The sequence below is a fragment of the Protopterus annectens genome, chromosome 6.part0 (assembly GCF_019279795.1).
Source record: "Protopterus annectens isolate FY-2018-M chromosome 6.part0, PAN1.0, whole genome shotgun sequence".
In the NCBI taxonomy this organism is placed as follows: domain Eukaryota; kingdom Metazoa; phylum Chordata; order Ceratodontiformes; family Protopteridae; genus Protopterus; species Protopterus annectens.
Genome location: NC_056737.1, coordinates 822809705 through 822832872, shown reverse-complemented (window position 1 = coordinate 822832872; position 23168 = coordinate 822809705). Strand labels below are relative to the sequence as shown.

The following is a 23168-nucleotide window of genomic DNA, read 5'->3' as shown; positions in this document are numbered from 1 at the left end:
CCTACCTTAGAAAAATGTATCCACTTCTTTGGAACTGAACATCATCATTGACTGGCTTGCCCATATTCTTCATGAATCCAAGTGGTTCAGAACTTTATTCTTGAGAAACTCTTTTGAGTGGGCATCTATCTGCTCTCAAGATCCTGGAGCTATAGATGCTTAAGTATAAGAAACTGATCTTTTTTACAAGGGTTTAGACTAATCGTTTTCTTTTACAAAGTCATATCTGAATTTTCCTGAACTTGTCTGGTTTTCCTTGTTAAGACATAAACCAGAGCAGAGAAGCTTTCACATCTGAATTTGCAGCTTAAGTTATACCTTGAGAGGATTACATGTTTAGTAAAAGTGAATGGCTGTTCATCTCCTCCTCTTTAGGAGGGGAAGGGCTGGCAGATGTCTAACAAACCATGTCCAAATAGATTGCCGTTAGTTTTATTTTTTAGAATTGGGTAGCCAACTACCTTGTAGAAAATTATGTGTTCAAAGTTCATTGTGTAAGGGAATGGCTGCTTCATTTGCTTGTTTTAAGAATGTTGTCAGTACAGACATCTCTGCCATGGTTACTTGGTATTTGGTGCATACCTTCACCAAGTGTTATTATCTTGACTGCAGCTCCATGAGTTGTGTTTTCTTCTTTACTTCAGGACTCAAGTCTGCTGTTCTTCAGCTTGTTACATCATAATGATGCACTGCTTTCAATTCAAAACAGTCACAGAACCTTCACAGGAGGGTCCCATGTTTTAGTTATAAAAGGTATACTGTTAATCTACAGTCATTTGGCCCGAACCAATCACTAGAGGCCGTAACCCAGCCAACTATTAGGGGTTTTCTTTCTTCAGTCATAAACTCTCCCATTGCAGCTGACATGTACACTTACAGATGTGAGGTCCTGGAAAACCTTCCTCTGTCAGCAGTGATCTTGGATTGTCTGGGTTATAGCTGGGATGCATCTCTCTTTATCACAGAGTGGGTATAATAGCTGAAATAATTTTCACCATAATTTGTGCAATGTAGTTGTATTATATATTGCAAGAGCCTGTTAAAGATTTTTATGATAACTTTGAAATGTATATTATTACTTGATGGGTTTCTCTCACATTGTGTAATAGTCATCCACTGTTTTATTTTCTTTTGAACAGTTTGGCTGCAGGTGATGATTTTGAAGGCTTAGAAGCTTGGAGTCAAGCGGGTGTTAGTCTGACTCTGACTGGTTATGATGGAAAAACACCTCTAGAAGTGGTAAGGTTTTAAATGCTTTTACTCAGACTTTGAGTTTACCTTTTTGTGATTGGTAAAGCACTTTATTTTTCCTTTTAGTGAATCAGGTGGTACTTGTTTGACTTCTAGGACACTTGAATTTTAAGTAATATTGTGAAGGGCTGCCAAAAATATCAGTTCTAAGTAATAAATGCAAACATCCCGGTTAATCTGCTTATTGCCAATGTTGATATTATACGGACTCAAATTTTTTTTATCATGTACATATAAACAAAAGGCATGCTGGATTATGTGCTAATCATCCATATGTCTCAGACTATATATTTAACTGTCTTCTATGTCCTATTGTACCTTAAACTTAATTGTACTATTGCTGTATTTTGCTGTCTTTTATTGCGAAGCTTTTCTTCCCGGGCCTCCGCTGAAAAAGGACTTGTGTCCAGTCAGGCATTCCTGGTTAACAAATGTAAAATAAAATAAAATCCCATTCCAAATGTGGAAAAAAAATGCTTAGTTTTATTGAAAAAATACTAGCATATCTTAGAGGTACACAAGTAGTTCTTCAGGTTCTAGGTGGGGATCCCTGGATTATCAGTTTACTTCCTTGTTTTTTTATCCTTTGTTCTGTATTAGTGGTCTTCACAAAATGCATAGCATCTGTTTTTTTTTTTTTATATATACCTGAGCGTGATAGGAATTCATTTCTGTCCTTGTCTGAAGAATTGACATTTCCCTTCTTTGAGCCCATTTTATCTTAGAAAACTGTTTGGTTGCAGTTACTTCAGCTAGAAAGATACCAGAACTGTAAGCTTTAATATACAGGACCATAACAAGTTACTAGGCTACTGTTGTGAGGCCGTTATAGGCCTAGCCAGTAAAATTAGCCCATGTTCCCACAAGTCAGCATCCGATGCCCCTGTCCAGCAGGGACACAGGTAGAATCCCAGGGGTATATTTTCTGTTTACCATCCAGTTATCTAGGTTGTACTTAAAAAGGGATAATGAGGTACTCTGCTTGACATGGAGGAGGAGTCTATTCCACAGACTGGGGAGTCTCTGGGACACAAATCTGTATCGCCAGCAAGTCCTATTGATGTTGAAGACCAAGTTGAGGTTTTGCACACGGATCACACGAGTGGAGTTTGACTTGCGGATATGCAGCAATTTCATCAAGGCGGGGTCAGAGATTGTGCTGTATGCCAGACATCAGATCACCTCTGAGGGAGATGTAGTAGAGGGACCGGGCTTTTAGCCTGTCTGTGTAGGATAGATTTTCAAAGCCCTGGATTCTCCTGGTCAGGAACCTCTGTGGTCTCTCCAGCTGCTGCATGTGCTTCGCGAGGTACATGCCGAAAGGGGTGTTATACTCGATGATGGGCCTGATAAGGGAGAAATAGAGGGAAGTTATGACTTCCTTTTTCCTGGAAGAAATACTGTTACTAATGAGGTGAGCCATGTAGAAAGCTGTCCATACAATGGAGGCAACATGGTGGTCAAAAGTTAGATTGCTGTCAACTTGGGTGTCCAGCTCCCTCACAACTGCATGCGTGCATATGATGTTGTTATTAATGTGATAATTTGTGGAGACTTCACTCTCCCCAAAGGGGATGATGATGAATTTTTTGACATTTAGTTTGAGACTGTCTTTCTGCCACCAGTTATTTGTCTTGGTGAGACCCTCTTGTAGTATGTCTACACCACTAGGGGAGTTGATGACAGTGCCCAGCTTGCAGTCATTTGCAAACTTGGTCAGCCATAGACCTCTGGTTTTGGCTTGCACCTCGGAGAAGTATATCCCAAACAGCAGGGGCCCCAAGACCGATCCCTGGGGTGTGCCACTTGTTACATGTCTACTACTTGAGGTAACTTCCTCTATTTTGACTGAGTGAGTTCTGTCAGTGAGCCATTTAGCTACCCATCTGGTCATATATGGATTTACACCAAGCTGGGATGGTTTATCTGTTATGCCCAATAGTGTTGAAGGCCTTGGCCTGGTCAAGGTGGTTGGTGTGTACAGTCTTCCTCTTGTCCTTTGCTTTGGTGATTGACTCAAAGAAATCTACCAAATTTAACAGGCGTGATCTCCCCTTGACAAAAACAAACTATCTGGGATCAGGCTTTTGGAGGTTGACAATGTCCTTGTTAATGTGGTCCATGATAATGCGTTCCATGACCTTGCAAATCAGGCTAGTTAGGCTGATGGGTCTGTAATTGCCTGGATTGATGGATGCATCACCTTTGTGCAGAGGGATCATGGTGGCTGTCCTCCACTTGGCTGGGATGAAACTGGTACTCAGGCTTAAGTTGAATAGGGTGTCTAATGGTGCTGCGTGTTCCTGCCTGAGTTGATGCAGGATGCAGCCTGGGGTGTTATTGGGTCCCATGGAAGCGGTGTTTTTAGCCTTTGAGAGGGTGGTGATGACTTGTTCCCTAGAGATAAGGGGTGGGGGACAGGTGCTGGGGATATCCTGGATTACTGATGGGGGGACAGAGGGTGAAGTTTTCACTGAACCTGTCTGCCAGCAGGTTGGCTATATTCACGGCATTTGTGTATGTGGTGTCCTTGGCCATCAGTTCTGAGCAGATTTGGGTGTTTCCCCTTAGATTGCGGACGTATTTGAAGAAGGCCTTATGATTGTCTTTTGTAGATGTGGCCAATTTGGACTCAAAGTTAGCTTTGGAGGACTTCACTAATAAATGTATTTGCCTGTATAGGCCAAGGAGAGATTGCTTCCAGTTTGGCATCTGTTCCTTCTTGGTCCTGGACAGCATTTTTTTCCTGTTGTTGTAGAGTTTATTTATAGCCGATGTCCACCAGACAGGTTTACTTTTCCTTGAGGAGGAGGATTTTGTCCTGTCAGATATTGCTGAATCCATTTGTTTATATAAATGGTCATATAATACTTTGGTGTAGGTTTGGTCATTAGTTCCAGATGTTCTTTGTGTTTCACTGATGCAGTCATTATATTTGGGTTATCCTGCTGGCAGGTTGCCCTCAGTTGGCCTGAATTCGTCTTGGGTCCTGCGTCGGTTGCTGTCGCCTCTTCCCTGACGTCAGGTCGTCAGGGTTATAAAAGATGCAGCCGACGCCATTTTATTTAGTCTTTCTTGCCGCGTGGTGCCCGAAGCAGAAGCAGTTCGCAAGTGCCGGTCGGCTGACTCCTGAGATTTTCGTGTTCGAGTTTCAGATCCAAAGTCTTCATTAAAAGCTAAGTACCCCATTGGGGAAACTTTTTTCTTGCTCCAGACCGATGTCAGAAAAAGATAATAATTGTATTTTTTGTGGGAATCAAATACCTCATAAGGACTTTCATTCTTACTGTATTCCTTGCCTAGGCCCAGACCACGACGTTGCTAGTTGTCGGTTTTGTGCTAGATTTAACCAATGCACTATTAAGCATCAGTACGATTTTGCATTAAGCTATTTTGGGTGAAGATTTAATTATACAATGTCGTCGGATAGCCATCTGACTACCAGAGTTCACAAAAAACACAAAGAAAAAGAAAAGGACAGGCAACCGAGGTCTAAAACCGATGACGAAGCTTCTCCTAAGCAAGTCGCCGGTTCTCAGTGAGGTGCTTTTGCAGCCCCTGATGCCTGCTACGTTAGAGTCACAGGCCGCTACCGACTCCCATGTGGAGTTGCCCAGGCTGCAGGAAACTCAAGGTATTCAAGCCTCGGAGATTATTCCCTCAGATGGGTCCAGAGCCGCTGAACAGGCATCGGCTTCTGAGGGTGTATTCAGACCTAAAGAATTATATATTAAACAGACTTCAAAGACAAAGACTAAGACACCTTTAAAGGCAAAGAAACAAGTTCACCAGTCACAAGGACAGGCCGCCATGCCCAAAAAACAGATGCTCAAAATGGCCAAAGACTTAATTACCTTGATCAGGGGTTCCCATCCCCCTCCTGATAAGAGGCCTAGGCAAGAGACAGACTATGAATCTTCAGATCAGGTTTCCATTTCTTCTGATTCCGCTTCTGATCAGGAATGTTTTCTTCCCCCCTATGAGGATTCTGATGCTGAAGAATCAATTCCTTCAGCTTCCCCTTCTGAGGACTACTCTTTTGGGGAAGCCTTGCATACCATGAGGGAGCACTTCCAAGGGAGAGCCAAGATTTTTCAGAATCTAAGAAAAGGCTCAGAGACTTCCTTTTACTACCTCAACACAGGCCTCTATTCCACCTGTGTTGGACATTGTAGATGATGTGTTCTCTGAGTCTAGTCTGACCCCTGACTCTTTACCTCCAGCTCCTGTTAAGCCGGACAGATACTACAGGGTCCCTGACTCTCATAAATTCCTTTTCAAAATCCCTACTGCAGACTCAGAAACTATTTCTCAGGGTCCAAAAGGGGTCAAGGCTTCTACTGCAAAAAATCCTACCCCCTCTGACAGGGATTCTAGGGCTCTGGATAGATGGGGAAAAAAGATTTACACATCTGCTACTTTGGCTATAAGGGCCTTAAATTGCCAGTTTCATATGCTCAAATATCAGCAATATATCATGACACTGCTTAAACACTCATTCTGCTATTGGAGCCTCATGGAATTTCTGCTATATCACAGTGATGAATTGCCATTCCTTGGCCTGGTAAAAACAAGCACAGACCCCTGAAAACACACCGTTTAAGTACCAGAAAATATGGAAGACTCTAGAAGCTCAGATTACTACCCAATCCTGGTACCCCTTGCACTTTCAACAAATTATTCATGCTAGAGAAGGTCAGATAGCCAGCCCTGTTACTTTCACTATCAGAGAAGACAGGCCCCCACCAGCACAAGATGGCTGCCAGGAAACTCAGCAATTAAAACAACCAGGCCTGGATGCAGCAAACCTGTATCCAGACTATGCTACTTGACTGGAACACAGAAGATTCCTAGAAAAATGCATAGAAAAGCACAGATAGAGCACTCACAAACAGAAAATACAACTCTCAGTATGAAAAAATCAGTTTACAGTTAAGTATATCAGTAAAACTCCAGTTACAGTAATGAAACACTACTTAGTAAAGAAAATACAGTTAAAACAGTATAAAACAGTACAAGAATGTAATGAAACAGTAAAACAACTTTATAACAGTGCAACATGTAGTAGATTAGCTGTGTAGCACAACCATCAATGTTAGGAAGTGCAATTCAATTAAATAATTGTAAAAAAAACCCTTATTCTGCTTATGTGGAAGGCATGACAGTATGATTAGAGAGAGTTGTAGCCCCCACATGTAGGAGTCGATGTTTTATGAAATGTATGCAAGATGGGAGAAATTTATTTATTTATTTATTTTATATATTCTATGGTAGCCTTCGTCACTTTCAAAAGTTATCTCATAGTATTTTTTGTATTACAAGGCAAATGTGGAGCAGAAAATAAACAGGATGTTCAAGTCAGACTGTGTCACAGGAAAGATTGCAAGCCAGAAAGATGCCATGTGGGGTCTGTGAGCAGAGGTTGATGGCCTATGCACCCTAGCTGGGTGGTGGTACAGAGCAATTGTGGCTATATTAAAGAAGGATTTGTAAATCAGCAGATGATAGCTGTGGTGGTGCAGCAGTTAGCATTGTCGCCTCACAGCAAGAGGTTCTCCCATTCGATTATTGGCTGGAGCGCCTTCTGTGTGGAGTCTGCATGTCCTCCCCGTGGTTGAGGGACATTTAAAGACATGCAGGTAGGTGCGTGTGTGAATGGGTGTGCATTCTTTGAAGGTTGTGCATCGGGCTGGCAATTTGGCATCATAAAAATCTACTGCCAATCATTAGCGGACCGGAGTTCCGCTGTGGTGACCCCTAACTGGGAAAAGCTGAAAGACATTAGTTTGTAAATCAGCAGATAGTGATGTCTGCTCTTTGGATGACAGTTTCTGGGCTGCAGGTAAAAAGTGACAATTTTGAAAATACTTTCATCCACAAGGATCTCCTGCTGATTAGGCTAAAAGAAGGACTGGAAGGGGTCTGATATGGTAAGCAATGTAAAGAGCTGGATCAGGTTTTTGCCATGCATTCTCCATGAACTTGACCCACAAAATGACTGAGTCAAAAGAGTGAGGAAATGACTACATGGAAAGGATAAACATGCTGGTTGATTTTAAGGTGCCACTGCTACAGAATGAAGTTATGGTTTACCAAGATGGTGGCCCAGAGACGTGCTGGTAGATAGAAGAGTGATGTCAGAAGATCATTACATAGTGACTCTGCATAAGTATTGCAGTGAATTTAAGAGCATTTTTTGGTGTATTAGAAATGGAAGGGCTGGAGGCTGGTGAATGTAGGGCTGGAAGAATATGGCCAGACAGTAGTATGAAAAGTTCTTCTCCACAAGGCGCTAAAAGATGGCTAGTAGAGATCATGCAGAAAAATAGCAGTGGGAATAAGTTCAGTCTAAAAGTACTGACGTCATTTTGTTGTTTAGTGAGATGGTACCACCACAGTTCTCAGGAATGGAGAGAAGACAGCAATATAGCAGTACTCTAGAGTATAGATGGGCGCATGGTGTAAGCAGTGCTGACCAGTCTCTGAATTGTCAATAACAGTAATGAGGAGCAGCCTGCGGGTGGGATTCCATAAGAGATTAGTCATCAGTAGACGGTGGTGATGGGTGTCATGGAGTAACTTTACAGACTAGGAAGGAGCTGTAAGGGTGTATCCAGGGATGACCTAAAGAAGGCAGATGTGGTCCACAGTGGTGGAAAAGAAACTGGAAAAAGTATCAGGAGGCAGAGGATGTCACTAACTCAGTTAAGTGGAAGCTGACATGTCCTCGTTTCCAGGAATAGCATTCTACTGAAGAGGAGAGGTGAGAGTAGAGAGGGATAATATTGGTGATTACTTTTCTGAAAACTGTGCTGTGTCCTGATACTATGCCTTATGTTTGTCATCTAAGGTTTTGGAAACTGCATCAAAGTTTTCAAGGTGTAAATTGCTGAAGACTGAGAAAAAGGTGTATGAAGTTCTCATGTTTAGCAGCTGCCTGTCTGCCTGTAGATCATACCTGTCAACCGTACCAAAGTCCTCGGTAAATACCAGTTTTGAGGGTGCTACGAATTCCCAAGTGGCCCCTTTAATTTCTGAATTTCCTGGGTTTTTTTTTTTGTTTTTTTATTTTACTCCTGACATCAGCCTGTGCAGGACGTGCATGACGTCAGCTTCTGCACAGCACGTTTCTTCATCAGCTCGGGCTCCTCTTCCTCTAAGTAAAAAAACTGCCAGCTTATTTTATACTTTTACTTAATGGCGGGAGAAACTTACCTATATGCTTAGTGCTTACAACTTCTTCTATTTATTTATATCCTGTGTGTGCTTAAACAGCAGCTTATTTAATTTATTTACTTGCTGAGTTGTGTAATTTAGCTTCTTTGATTACTTTATTTAATAGCTGGAGAAACATGCCTGTGTGGGCTTACAGTTTCGCCTTCTTCTATTTATTTATTTCCTGTGTGTGCTTAAACAGAAGCGTATTTTATTTATTTACTTGCTGAGTTGTGTAATTTAGCTGCAGCCTACATATGTAACTTATTAGTAAATTGAAGTGATGAGTTGAGTACTTTAAATACGGTTCGGTCTCTTTGTATATTTGGTAAATTTATACGTTGTTGCAGATACGACTGCTAAAAGTACAAAATACAGTATGGTTTCTTGCAACCCCTTTCTCTTTATAATACTGTAAATTATTTAATGATATGATTACTGCTTATAGTTTTATGAAGCTTGCAGAATGAGCTTTTAAATCATAAGTTAGTTGTTTGGGTCTTATAGGTCTGGTTTTGCTTTCTCTGTGTTTACTGGCTTGAAGTCCAAGTCCGCTGAATACGTAAAGACTGATTTGTTTTGAGGTGTGTTACTGTTCACTTTTACAGTTCTAGCTGACTCCCACAGTGCGATTGTGCGAACATAACTTGTTTATAGTTTAACTGTAATGTCAGGCAAGATGTTGGTCTTATTGGAAGTCCAGACTGCTTACTCATCTATGTATTTGTGCTAGCATAAAGTACAGTTTTGTACCTACCATAAATGTAGATGTTCGAGGATCCACATTGCTGCAGTCATAACCTGTGGGTAGTCCGCTGTCCTTGGTCGGCCCGAATACCAAAGAGTTAGGCTGGCGTCGGTCATGGTCGCCCAGAGCTGACGTCAGTACGTAGTAGTACTTAAGCGCATGACCGACGCCATATCCTCAGTCTTTCTTGCCCCAGATGTCAGAAGGCCTAAAAAGGGAAAAGCCAGAGCCAAAATAGTAAATACCTAACAACCACCAGTGAGGAAATAATAAGTATCCCAAAGAAAACACAGCAACCACAAACTATAGAGGGGATGGAGGGAGGGAAAATAGGACTGCAGCAATGTGGATCCTCGAACATCTACATTTATGGTAGGTACAAAACTGTACTATGTTCTTCGTCTCACATTGCTGCAGTCATAACCTGTGGGTAGAATCCCAAAGCAAAGGAAAATGGAGGCTGGCAAACTAAAAAGCATTAGGAGCTGCTAACATGCCCTGTAAAACTGCAGTGGCAAACCCAGCCCTAGACTTGGAATAAAGAGGGAGATGGTAATGCTTAGTAAAAGTGTGAACTGAACTCCAAGTAGCTGCCTCCAAAATATCCTTAGTAGCTACCCCCCTCAAAAAGGCAGTAGATGTGGCAGTAGCCCTAGTGGAATGAGGTCTGATCCCAGCAGGAACATTCTTCCCATGATGAGAATAACAAAAAGCAATACAATGACTAATCCACTTAGAAATAGTTTGCTTTGAAACAGCTTTCCCTTGTGAACTCAAAGCAAAAGAAATAAATAACTGTTGAGGCTGCCTGAACTCTTTAGTTCTGCTCAAATAATAGCGTAGCTGCCTGTGAATGTCCAAAGAATGTAAGACTTTTTCCCCCTTATTTTGGGGATCAGCATAAAAAGTAGGCAAATGAATAGACTGGTTCAAGGCCACATTAGAAATCACTTTAGGCATAAAAGTAGGGTTAGTACGCAAAGACACCCTATCCTTATGGAATATGAGAAAGGGTTCTACTGCCATGACTGCCTGCAATTCAGATACCCTCCTAGCAGAAGTAATGGCCAACAAAATAGCAGTCTTCCAAGACAAAAACTTCAACTCAGACGTAGCTGCAGGTTCAAAAGGAGGTAAAGTAAGCTTCTCCAACACAAAATTGAGATCAAAGGAAGGAGTAGGAGCTCTACGTGGGGGTCTTATATTTTTTGCCCCTCTAAGAAATTGCTTAAACAAAGGGTGAGAAAATAAAGGAGGGTCACAATCATAGTGAGCAGAAATGGCTGCAGCATGAACCTTCACAGAGGAAAATGACAAACCCTTGTCTAGTAATTCAGTAAGGTACTGTAGTGTAAAACTCAAATTAGGCACTGAGACATCAAAGCCCTTTGCTGTGCTCCAAAGAAAAAATCTCCTCCATTTATCAGCATAAACTTTTCTAGTACTAGGCCGCCTGGCTTCCAAAATGACATCTAAAACCTGTTGAGGAAGCTGAGATCCCACAGACTCTAAAACAGAATACGCCAGGCTGTTAGATGCAGGGACTGCACCCTGACATTGAGAAAATGATTGCTTGACTGGGATAACAAGTGAGGAATCTGTGGCAAAGGCCAAGGAGGCTCCTGAATTAAACTCCTCAGCAGAGGATACCAATGCTGACGTGGCCAATCTGGTGCTATTAGAATCATGCAAGGCTTGCCCCTCCTGATTTTCAAGAGTACCTTGGGAAGAAGAGGCAGAGGGGGGAAAGCATAGACGTGAAGGTTGTTCCAACGGAAAGATAGAGCATCCACTTTCCAAGCTTTTGGGTGAAACATCTTTGTGCAAAATTTTGGCAGTTGGAAATTTAGTGGAGAAGCGAACAGATCTATGTCTGGAGTTCCCCAGGCCACGGTCAACTGTTGAAATACCTGAGGATCCAATTTCCACTCGTGGGGATCCACAATTTGTCTGCTCAATACATCTGCTAGGGAGTTCTGTGCTCCTGGCAGAAACCGTGCTTGAAGATTGATGTGCAAACTCAGAGCAGTCTCCCACAATATCATTGCTTGCCTGCAAAGAGGGTAAGAATGGGTTCCCCCCTGCTTGTTGATGTACCACATGACTGTTGTGTTGTCTGTTCGAATCAACACCTGTCCCGGCTGAAGTAGGTCCTTGAAGGCCATCAAGGCAAATTGGACTGCTAACATCTCCTTCATGTTGATATGCAAATGTAGTAGTCTGGGAGGCCACGTGTCTTGAATCCATTTCCCATTGAAGTGTGCTCCCCAAGCCAAGTCCGAGGCATCCATCGTTAAGATCTGACTCGCCTCTGGTCGGGTCACAGAGAGTCCCCTGTTTAGGTGACATTCCTGAGCCCACCACAAGAATTCCTTCTGGATGCAAGGTATTATCCAAATGACAGTGTCCAAATCGTGGCAGTGTTGAGTCCATACACTTTTGAGATACCATTGTAGCTTCCTCATATGCAATTTGGCATTGGGAAGTACTAGAATGCAAGATGCCATGAACCCCAAGGCTTGAAGGACTGTCCTTGCAGTCAGCCTGGACAGTACTGATAACTGCTGGAAGTATAGATGAAGAGTTCTTTGTTTGTCCGGGGTCAGAAATGCCATCTGAGAAGCTGTATTCAGTCTCACACCCAGAAAGCACATGTCCTGAGAGGGTACTAGACTGGACTTTATTTCGTTCACAGAATACCCTAGGCACCTTAAAACTGCCATTACATACTGTAGATGTTGTAGTAACTTGTCCTTGTCTTGAGCCATAATCAGGCAATCTTCCAGATAAGGATAAATTTGTATTCCCCTCTGTCTGAAGAAAGCAATTACAGGAGCCAGAACTTTTGTGAACACCCTGGGCGCAGTAGATAAACCAAAGGGCAATGCAGAGAACTGATAATGAGAAGTACCAGCCCGAAATCTCAGGAATTTCCTGCAGCTGGGCCTGATAGGAATGTGAAGATAGGCCTCTTTGAGATCCAGGGTCACCATCCAGTGATCTTTGCCTAGCATAGGCAGAAGTTGTTGTAATGTTAACATCTTGAACTTTGGAATGTCTAGGTAGGTATTGAGAATGGACAAATCCAGAATTGGCCTCCAAGTGTTTCCTTTCTTTGGCACTAGGAATAGACGGGAATAAAATCCTAGGCCTACTTCTGACGGAGGTACCACCTGGATTGCCCCCATCTGCAAAAGCAAAGAAATTTGCTCCTGAGCCTCCAGCCTTTGCTGAGGAGGCACATCCGGCATGCCTTTGAAAGGAGGAAGAGTGTGAAAATAAAACTTGTAACCTTGATTTATAATTTCCAACACCCATTTGTCCTGGGTGACCAAATGCCAGTTTTGTTTGAAAAGTCCCAACTTTCCTCCTAGAGGAGCTGCCAGAAAAGAAGGATCTGGCAGCTGAAGATACAGGTCATTGGGTCTGTTTACGAAAAGGCTGACCCCTGCCCTCACCAGAAGACTGTGCAGGAGAACTCCAAGTCCTAGGTCTGAAAGAACCCTGAGCGTGAGCCCTGCCTCTACCACGTCTAGACCTGCCCCTAGACTGGTAATCCGAAGAAGGGTAGGACCATCCTCTAGCAGGCCAATTTCTACTAAACTTAGGGGGCTGCACCTGCAAAAAATCCTTGACCGTCTGCATAGACTTAGCCTTATCTTCCATCTTTTTCAAAACTGACTCCACAGGAGAACCAAAAAGAACTTCAGATTGAAGAGGAGCATCCAAAATCCGAGCTTTAACATGCTCTGACAAATTTTGATCCTTAAGCCAGGCATGTCTACGATTAACTGAACCTGTAGCAGCCACCCTGGATGAAGCCTGAAGAGCATCGAAACCACACTGCAAAGAATGTCTGCCAACTTGATCTGATGCATGAACCAACTCCTGCAATTCCTTACACTCTATACCCTCAGATAAAGCATCCACCTTAGATTTCAATTGGCCTAACAAAAAGTTCTGATACTTCAGCATATGAAACTGGCAATTTAAAGCCCTCATAGCTAACGTAGAGGAGGTGTACACTTTTTTCCCCCACCTATCCAACGCTCTAGAATCTTTATCCAAAGGAACTGGATTCTTAACCACAGAAGCCCTGACACCCTTCGGCCCTTGAATAATAGTTTCCAGGTCAGCTCTAGGACTCTTGTACAAGTATTTATGTGCTTCTGGAACTCTGTAATATCTGTCTGGCTTGACAGGGGCAGGGGGTAAAGAATCAGGATTAAGGGAAGCTTCAGAAAAAACATCCTGAACAACATCTAAGACAGGGGGAATAGCCAAGGGCCTATGTTGTGGCAAAAACAAAAATTCCCTAAGCCTTTTTCGAGAATCTGAAAAATCCTGGCCTTCCCACTTGAAATGTTCCCTCATGGAATGCAAAGTTTCAGAAATGGAAAAATCCTCAGGAGGAGAAGCAGAAGGACAGGAATCCTCTGCATCCGAATCTGAATAGGGAGGGAAATCCTGAATATCTTCAGCTGAGGACTCAGAGTAGTCGGAAGAATGCTCCATTCCCTCTAAATCTGCCTCCACCCTAGGCCTCTTCTCTGGGGGGGGCATAGAACCACTGATCAAAGTAATCAAGTCCTCTGCCATTTTCAGCATATGTTTTTTAGGAACAGGGGCTGAAGAGCTAGGACTATGGCCAGGGCCAGCAAGACAAGGTTTAGCCTTAACATGGCCTTTAGCCACTGAGGTAGAAGGCCTAATAACCTTTTGTAAGGATGGCACTACAGATACCTGAAAAGCACCCTCAGCCTGGCCTAACTCCTGAGAGGCCAACTCCTGCAAAAGTAAAGGTTCCCCCTGGGATTCAGCTGAAGCCTCGGCCGGATCCACAGTTTCAACCGGAGGTTCCATAGAACCAGCGTCCTCAACGGACGACTCATCCGGTTTAGACCTCAAGGATTTATCTTTACATTTTTTAGCGGTAGCGGGCGTCGGAGGATCCGACGGCATGTTATAGTTACACCGTTTACCGAAAACAAGCCTGGCACAGTCTAATCTTCGTTTAATGGTGCGCTTATTAAATCTAGCACAAAAGCGACACCCGACTACGTCGTGTTCAGGCCCCAAGCAAGGAATACAGAGAGAATGATAGTCCCTATGAGGTATCTATTTCCCACAAGAAATACAATTATTAACTTTTTCTGACATCCGGATAACTGAGGCAAGAAAAGACAAAAATTTCCCCAACGGGGTACTTAGCCCAACTTGGTCTAGAGTCTGAAACTCGATAAATGAAAATTTCAGAACGCCGAACGGCACTTGCAAACGCTGCTTCTGCTTCGGACCACGTGGCAAGAAAGACTGGGGATATGGCGTCGGTCATGCGCTTAAGTACTACTACGTACTGACGTCAGCTCTGGGCGATCATGACCGACGCCAGCCTAACTCTTTGGTATTCGGGCCGACCGAGGACAGCGGACTACCCACAGGTTATGACTGCAGCAATGTGAGACGAAGAGCATCATGTACTGTCACTCGGTTTTGTTGATAATGTTGCAGCTTACGTTCAGAGCAACGTTGGTCATTTTATACGTTTATATCCATTTCTTACCTGTCAGTTGTCCCAGATTTTGCCTAAAAATTTTGCTGTGTCCCACTCCCTCTTGACTCTTCCTAAAACTGGCAATTTTGAAGAGAAAACACTATGGAACTTGCTTAATAGAAAATTATTGTGATTAGAATAGTAGATTTTATTTAAGAATGTGTTATGTGAGTGTTAATTCGCATTCTTTTATTTTGACCCTGCTTGTCTTGGATTAGGGAGACAGTTATGAGAGCTGAGACCGAGTTCATAACCTTAAACTGGTTTAGTAACTTCCACTGATGCTAGATGCTCTGAAGTGCATCACGTACGTGTGCTTATTTTATTTACTTACTTGATGGCTACAGACATAGGCAGCTTAAATGTGATTACTTTTACTTAATGGCTCTGAAGTGCATCACGTACATCTGTTTATTTTATTTATTTACTTACTTAACAGAGGCAGAGTGCAGACTTAGCTTAAATGTGATATTTTACTTAACAGTGGGGGAAAGAAATGTACATATATGTACTTACAGCAGCAGCTTCTTTTATTTCCTGTCTGTGCTTTAATGTTTAGTCGAACACAGCAGCTTCTTTTATTTACTTAGCAGAGAATGTGATTACTTTACAGCAGCTACAGACAGGACAAACGGACATACATATGTGTGTGTGCTTTTACTGTTAACTGCAGGAGAGTGTGATTACTTGAACAGCAGTATGTTCAGCTTCTTTTATTTCCTTACTACTTAACAGCTGCAGAGAACGTGATTACTTTACAGCAGCTGCAGGCAGGAGAATGTGAGAACTGCAGAAGAGTGTGATTACTTTTACTGAACAGCAGTGTGTTCATCTTTTATTTACTTAACAGCTGCAGAGAACATGATTATTTTACAGCAGCTGCAAGCAGGAGGGGGAGAGGGCTGTGTGTGTGTGTGTGTGTGTGTGTGTGTGTGTGTGTGTGTGTGTGTGTGTGTGTGTGTGTGTGTGTGTGTGTGTGTGTGTGTGTGTGTGTCTGTGTGTGTCTGTCTGGAATGTTTGGCTCATACTTTTGGTCTGTTGACCCTGTTCCTCTTAAAATTTGTGGTTTTCTGGCAAATCAGTAAGAACAGAATTTACTAAATAATGATAGCAATTTAAGTTTCTCTTTTCTGTCTTCCTGTCTTTAAGGAAACGCATGCTAGCACAAAACATTTTATACTAGCAACTTTTCTAAGGTTATACAGGCAATGTTTAAAATATGTCCTTGGTTTTGGGCTTTTGTCTCCCTCCCCCAATAAATTTTGTCTTTTTGTAGATTTATTGCGCTGCATAGTTCTTCAGGGGGAGAGAAGTTTACTGCTGCTTATGCTAGCTGTGTTAGTAGCACAACAGGTAGAATACTTGCTTTTGATGCAGAAGGCTGTGGGTTCTACTCTCACAGTATGTCGATGCATTGTAGATACTTTAATATGTTGTACTTTTAAAGGGGGTGGATGTTGCAGTCCTGAGAATGTCCTCTTTGGCAGAGATGCTTAGTAACTATGAACCTGTTATCAGTTTGCCATCCATTCCCTATTGGAATATTACTAGCTTATCATTTTTAATGTAACATAGGTAATTTATTCCTCAGGGGCAACAGGCACTTTATTTGTAGATGAAACAGTGAAATATTAAGTTGTTTGCTAGCAGCAATCTCTTCATTAGTTACATATCTTATGACTTTTACTTCTGCAGAAATTGTGCTAATTTACTGGTACTGCAGGATTATAGAAGTTTGAGTAGACTTTTATGATGGAAATGTTCTGAATTGGGCAGTTTTGTCATTATATGTTCATGCATTTTGTTTCATTGCTTACTGGAAAAATGTTCAAAACAATAAATTTAAAACACACTCTAACAAGTGTGCTGTATTTTACAAGGAATGTAATTTAATACAATCAGGAAGGTGTATCAAAGAACACATGTATGTTTCATGTGCAATGGGTCTATGATTTGAAAACAGCCCAAAGGTAATCTTTATCCGCCACTAGCCAGATGCATTTTCTTTGAATGTGGGTTTCAATGCTGTTTTAATGAATGTGAGTTTTAAGGGCAGAGAAGTTTTAATGCTAAGTCTATTTTCATTCTGAGACTGTATTGCTTTGTATGTAGCCGTCTATTATTGTTTGTGCTATAAAATGCCAAATAAAAGTTTTAAATAAATCCAAATAATCATTGTAGAAGTAAAGCAGTACGTGCACATTATAGTGTTTATGGTAAATGGTGCAAAATAGCCAAATAATTGGATATTGGAATGGCTGCAGGGGGAGGGCTGTGTATGGGGTTCCCATTTGACCATGATTTTGAGAGGGGGGAGAAGAGCGGTAAACTCAGACAGTCCCAGGTGGCACAAAGCCACAAACTCAGACTACGCCACTGATCAGTAGGCCATGGAGATTGGAGATTGACTTTTGGAGGTCCTAGCAAATGTAATATTCTTTTGCTAAGATTAGAATATTGCCTACCATTAAATCCCCTACTTTTACCCACATATGGCAAGTCAACATAAACAAAATCCTAAGCTTCATCATCTTCTCCCTTCCCAGTGAACATCATTGCTACACATTTAAAAAAATGGTTATTACCATTTATTACATGGTCTGGACTGGGGCCATATTTTGGTTGTCTGTTCTTCAATTTTTGCATTTGAAAGTTGCTATCCCACAATTCCATTGAAGTGTGCAGGGTTACATGATTATGTATGCAAATTTTATGTTAATTAGCTTACAAATTTGTACCTATTTTTCATGGGCCTTTGTCCAGATTTTTGATATTTCCAGGTTCAGAGGTATGCTGTAGATTAGTGGTCTTTCAAGCAGTAACATGGTGTGTTTATAATAAGTAAGTGAACAGAAATATCAAGACTATGGTAAAGGACTATTACGTCTGAGCCAGCAAAGGTTTCTTTTGTTACTGGATGTAAATGTAAATTGATTCAGTTTCCTGTCATTGAAAAGATCACTGTTTGTATAAGTGAAGCTGTTTTAGTTATTTTCTTTTATGTATTAGAGTGTAATAGCTTGCGGTTTGAAATGGAAGCTTATTTTGTGAAAACAGAATGCTAGGTGATGTTGCTGCACTTTTGTTTTAGTTGTGTTAGATATGTGTGATAGATATATTTTGCTTAACTAGTGTAATGCATTAGTATTGTTGAGGGAGGGAGAGAAGCAGTAAAGATAAACCATTTTCTTTAGAGGTTTAAGCACTTTTAAAAAGGCTGTATTCTTAAAACATTAACTACTTATTTGGACTAATGTGGATGTGGGCTAAATTCACAATAAAAGTCAATGCATATATGCATTTTGTTGCATGTTAATAGTAAAAAAAAATCTGTACTGAACCTAGTCATCATTTCAAGTGTGTTTATGTTATGGTGGGCTGCATCTGTAGAGTGCAGCATATGATTTTTTTTGCATGGGGAGGACAAAAACCCTTTTTGGGTTTCTGTGGGATGGTCTGTTTATTTTAGTGCAGTGGTTCTGAAACTCTGCAAGCTGGAGGACGCCTTTTATAAAGGAAATATTTGGTGGACCCTATATTTTTGGATTGTGTTTTTAGACTGATGTTAATTAATAATTGTTAAGCAAAGAATGTATTCGGTATTATCAGTGCTTTTTTGTGAACAAAAAGGTGAAGGTACACATACATTGCATTTGGGTCACCCCTCCACACGCAGCCATTCCAGTGACCCATTAATTGGCTCTTTCTCCCCAGTTGCCATATACACTGTTCAAAACTCTGTGTGGATACTGTTTTTCTGCTTTACTTCTACAATGATTACAGATATTTGGATTTAATTTATACCTTTTATTTCAAATTATATAGCACAAATACTGACAGACATTTGCTAAACAAAGCAATACAGTCTCACAATGAAAACAGACTTAGCATTAAAATGTCTCTGCCTTTGAAACTCACATTCACTGAAACAGCATTAAAACCCACATTCGAAGAAAATGCATCTGGCCAGTGGCGGATTAAGTTTACCTTTGGGTTGTTTTCAGATCATAGGTCCCTCGCACATATTTTAGGACCATGCAGAAGTTCTTTGATTCGCCTTCCTGATTGTATAATTAAATCATAATATATAATAATCAAATTAAATCTCTTGTATAATACAGCACTACTTGTCAGAGCGTGTTTTAAATTTATATTTTTGAACATTTTTCCAGTAATCAATGAAACAATACATATGAACCAATAATGACAAAAATGCCAGATTCAGAACATTTCAACCATAAAAGACCACTCAAACTTCTGTCATTGCAACCCACCAATGCCAGTCAATATGCACAATCTCTGCAGATGTAAAGTCATCTAAATAATTCCACATTAAAGAGATCTGTAACTAATGAAAAAGTTGCTGCTAGCAAACAACTTTATATTTCAGTGTTTCATCTACAAATTCAGTGCCTGCTGCCCTTGAAGAATAAATTGCCTACTGGGTTACATTGAAAAAATTGGTAAGCTGGTAATATTGCAAAGGGAATGGATGGAAAACTGAAAACAGGTTCATAGTTACTAGGCATCTAATCCAAAGGAGGACATACTCAGGATTGCATTACCCCACACCCTTAAAATACAACACAGTATCAGCAGTCCATCTTCATGCTGTGGGAGTAGAACCCACAGCCTTCTGCATCAAAACACAAATATGCTCCCTGTTGTGCTACTAACACTGCTTTGAAAATTCTATACCACAGTAGTGATATCATTTGCTAAATAAAACAGTTGCACATTGTAAACAGAGCTAGCATGAGCAACAGTAAACTTCTATTTTCTTGAAGCTCACAATTCCTTGAAAATGCACTTGAAACGAAGTTCCTTGAAAAATGCACCTGAAACTCAATTCCTTGAAAAATGCAGCTTGGTAGTTGAGTAGAGAGGATTCAGGCTCTTGTTAACTGTAGTTAAGGTACAAGTTTTGACCCTAAGCACGACACAGACATCTTAACCTCTTACTGCAAGAAGTCGTGCCAAAGCCTAAAATAAATAGGGACAGATTATAAATATTGCTCTCATTAATTTAGAAACTTGCTAGAATAACAGGATTTGTGTTAGCATGCATTTTTCAGATCTAAAGCATATGAAGTTTAAAACTCAAATGTCTGTCATTATTTAGCAAATTAAATCCTTTTTATGAGGAGCAGATGAAAATAAGGGGCAAAAATCTGGACATTCAAAAACCTGGACAGTTGGGTATGCTCTTACACACACACACACACGCACACACACACACACACACACACACACACACACACACACACACACACACACACACACACACACACACACACACACCTACTACCTCTTCCTCTTACAGACACACACACACACACACACACACACACACACGTCCCTCCTCTTACACAGACGCACACCATACCTCTCTCTTACAGACACATACCATACCTCTCAGCCTCTTAGCCCAAAAAATCTGGACAAAGCCTGTAATAATAGGGGGACAAAGGCCCAAAACTAAGGACACATTTTAAATATTGCTCTTATAAACTTGATAAGTTGATAGAAACAACAAGTTTTGCATTAGTATGAATTTTCTGAAGGATATGAAGTCTAAAGCTCAAATGTATGCCATTTTCTGACTTCAGTCCTCAAAATTCTAAGCTTGCTTCCCCCCTTAACTGTGGCAGGTCAGATACGGATTTGCTATGTCCAAGACTGTTTGTGAGCTCCTAAGCCCCCCCCCCCCACACTTAACTGGGATTAAACTATTCCTGGCGCCATAAAGTATGTTTTTCAAAATTTCCCTTGCAACTAGCCAGCTTTTTAGTTTTAGCACTCATCTGTTTCTTTGATCTCAGCACTTGTTCAGAACTCATTGTAAGCCCACACTTAACTGGGATTAAACTATTCCTGGCGCCATAAAGTATGTTTTTCAAAATTTCCCTTGCAACTAGCCAGCTTTTTAGTTTTAGCACTCATCTGTTTCTTTGATCTCAGCACTTGTTCAGAACTCATTGTAAGCACTAACTTCCCCCCTTAACTGTGGCAGGTCAGATACGGATTTGCTATGTCCAAGACTGTTTGTGAGCTCCTAAGCCCCCCCCCCCCACACACTTAACTGGGATTAAACTATTCCTGGCGCCATAAAGTATGTTTTTCAAAATTTCCCTTGCAACTAGCCAGCTTTTTAGTTTTAGCACTCATCTGTTTCTTTGATCTCAGCACTTGTTCAGAACTCATTGTAAGCACTAAATAAGTTACAAATTACTACAGCACTCAACTTTCCTCACTTGTCTAGAGGAAAACAGTTTTTAGTACTTAATAAATAAGCACCTATTCTGGCATGTCTGAAGGTCAGCTCCCGGTGTTTTCTCCTGTCTACCTGATGAATCTGGGCATCTTGAGACAATGCAGCAATTGCCTCATGTACACAGACAACCCTCTCCTCCTACCACCCAACAGTACGACCTATGAGAGATGCACTTATATAGCCAAACTGGAAGCAAAGCTCTCTTTACCAAAGACAGGCCTAGACAGTCAAGAAGAGAAGGTAAACACTTGCACCGCACCACACTCATCACTTAGTCCCTCATAACCTACACCACCAAAACACACACATACAGAACCACAAAACACACACCTACATTCACGGAGGCTCTCTGTACTAATCTGCCCAAACAACAGAGACCTCCAAAGCAGAAATGCAAGCAACCTCCACCCCCCCAACGCAACCCAAATGACACATAGTCCACATACTAAGTGTGCCACTCAACTACAGCCCATAAGGCATAACGTACCCAACACTCTAGTCATAGGTGACTCTATAGTCAGGCACACTGATGGTCCACTCACCAGGCTAAACAAGGAAAAAGTTACTGTCAGCTGCCTGTCAGGTGCCAGGATCCGCCACATAACGCACGCACTCAGGTCACTCCACAACAAGTACAAATATGACTCTGTCATTGTCCATGTTGGTGTGAATGACCTGAGACATACCTCCCTGGACTACATGAAAAGAGACATGGAGGAGCTCTCTGATCTTGTAGCCCAGGCTGGTATGACCCTAGCCCTGAGTAGCATCCTGCCATCACTCAGAATGACACCACAGTACAAGGAAAAAATTATTGACTTTAACAATTGGCTAAGCTTCTGGTGTCATTCTAAGGGAATCCATTATCTGTCTGCCTGGGATGACATGATTGACAGACCATGCTGCTTTGCCAGAGATGGCATGCACTTGTCGCCCTTGGGATTCCGGATACTGGCAAAGGCTCTTGCCACCCCTATAGTGCCTTTTTTAGGCAAGGTTCAAATGACAAATTCACCACTGTAACAGGTACAAACAAGCAAAATCTGAGGGTAATGCTACTCAATGCTAGAAGTCTAAACCTCAAAATGCACTCACTCGAGGCACTCCTTAAAATGGAGAACACTGACATCTGTGCAGTGACAGAGACCTGGTTCAAAGCTCCAGAGAGCACCCCTGCATTACCAGGCTATAATTCAACCACACCTTTCGGTCACCAAACCCGGACCGAAACACTAAAGGTGGAGGCGTGTCCATATTCATTAAGGATATCCACACCTCCAAGCTAGTTGCTCAGCATAATGCATCCAAGATTATCCAAGTTCAACTAACTCTGGGCAAACCGGAATCCAGATTGTAGCGTGCTACAGACCCTCCACCATGCCCCAGGATTCCCACTCCTCTTTTCTTGATACACTGGAAAATATTAAGGTACAACCCAACATTCTAATAATGGGCGATTTCAACTACTCTACCATTAACTGGGAAAACTACTCATGTACCAACTCTTTTGCTCAACGTTTTCTGGAAATCATCAATTCTAACGCTTTGGATCAACTTATCCACACCCCTACCAGAGGCAGCAATATCCTAGACCTGGTCATCACCAACATGGGTGACCGGTGTTCCACACCAGAGGTCAGCTCCTCGTTGGTCAGATCTGACCACAAGCTAATCACCCTAGACATCCACATCCTGCTCCCACCCCCCATTAGGAAAACAACCGTGAAAAATGTCTCCAAAGCCAACTTCACGCTTCTTAAGACAGAAGTGGCAAACTTCATGACACCCATGCAGATGGACAATAGAGGTACGACTGCTGAGTCCTACACAAATGCACTTTATAAGCACTTACACGAGTGCATGGATTGTGCTAGCCCTAACAGAACCAAGATGCTATCCTCCAAAAAGAGGAAGCCAATCTGGTGGTCTTCTGCCATAAACAAACTCTACAACAGACAAAAGAAGCTGTTGAAAAAAAGAGTAAAATCCCATGATTGGAGGAACTCCCTGGTCAGCCTCAGTAAGAAGCTGAGATCCCTCATAAAATCCTCCAAAGCTAGTTATGAAAACAAAATTGCCACTGATTCTAAAGACAACCACAAAGCATTCTATAACTATGTTAAAAA

The 23168-nt window shown here is 41.7% G+C and overlaps 1 protein-coding gene across 1 annotated transcript in view; it reads left to right on the top strand.

Moving 5' to 3' along the window:
• The window catches only part of ASPG (asparaginase), an 856377-nt gene that overhangs the window by 829699 nt on the left and 3510 nt on the right, over window positions 1-23168 (top strand). The window contains exon 14 of the mRNA XM_044073584.1: window positions 1140-1239. Coding sequence (XP_043929519.1) covers window positions 1140-1239 — 100 coding nt within the window. The remainder of the gene's footprint in view (window positions 1-1139; window positions 1240-23168) is intronic.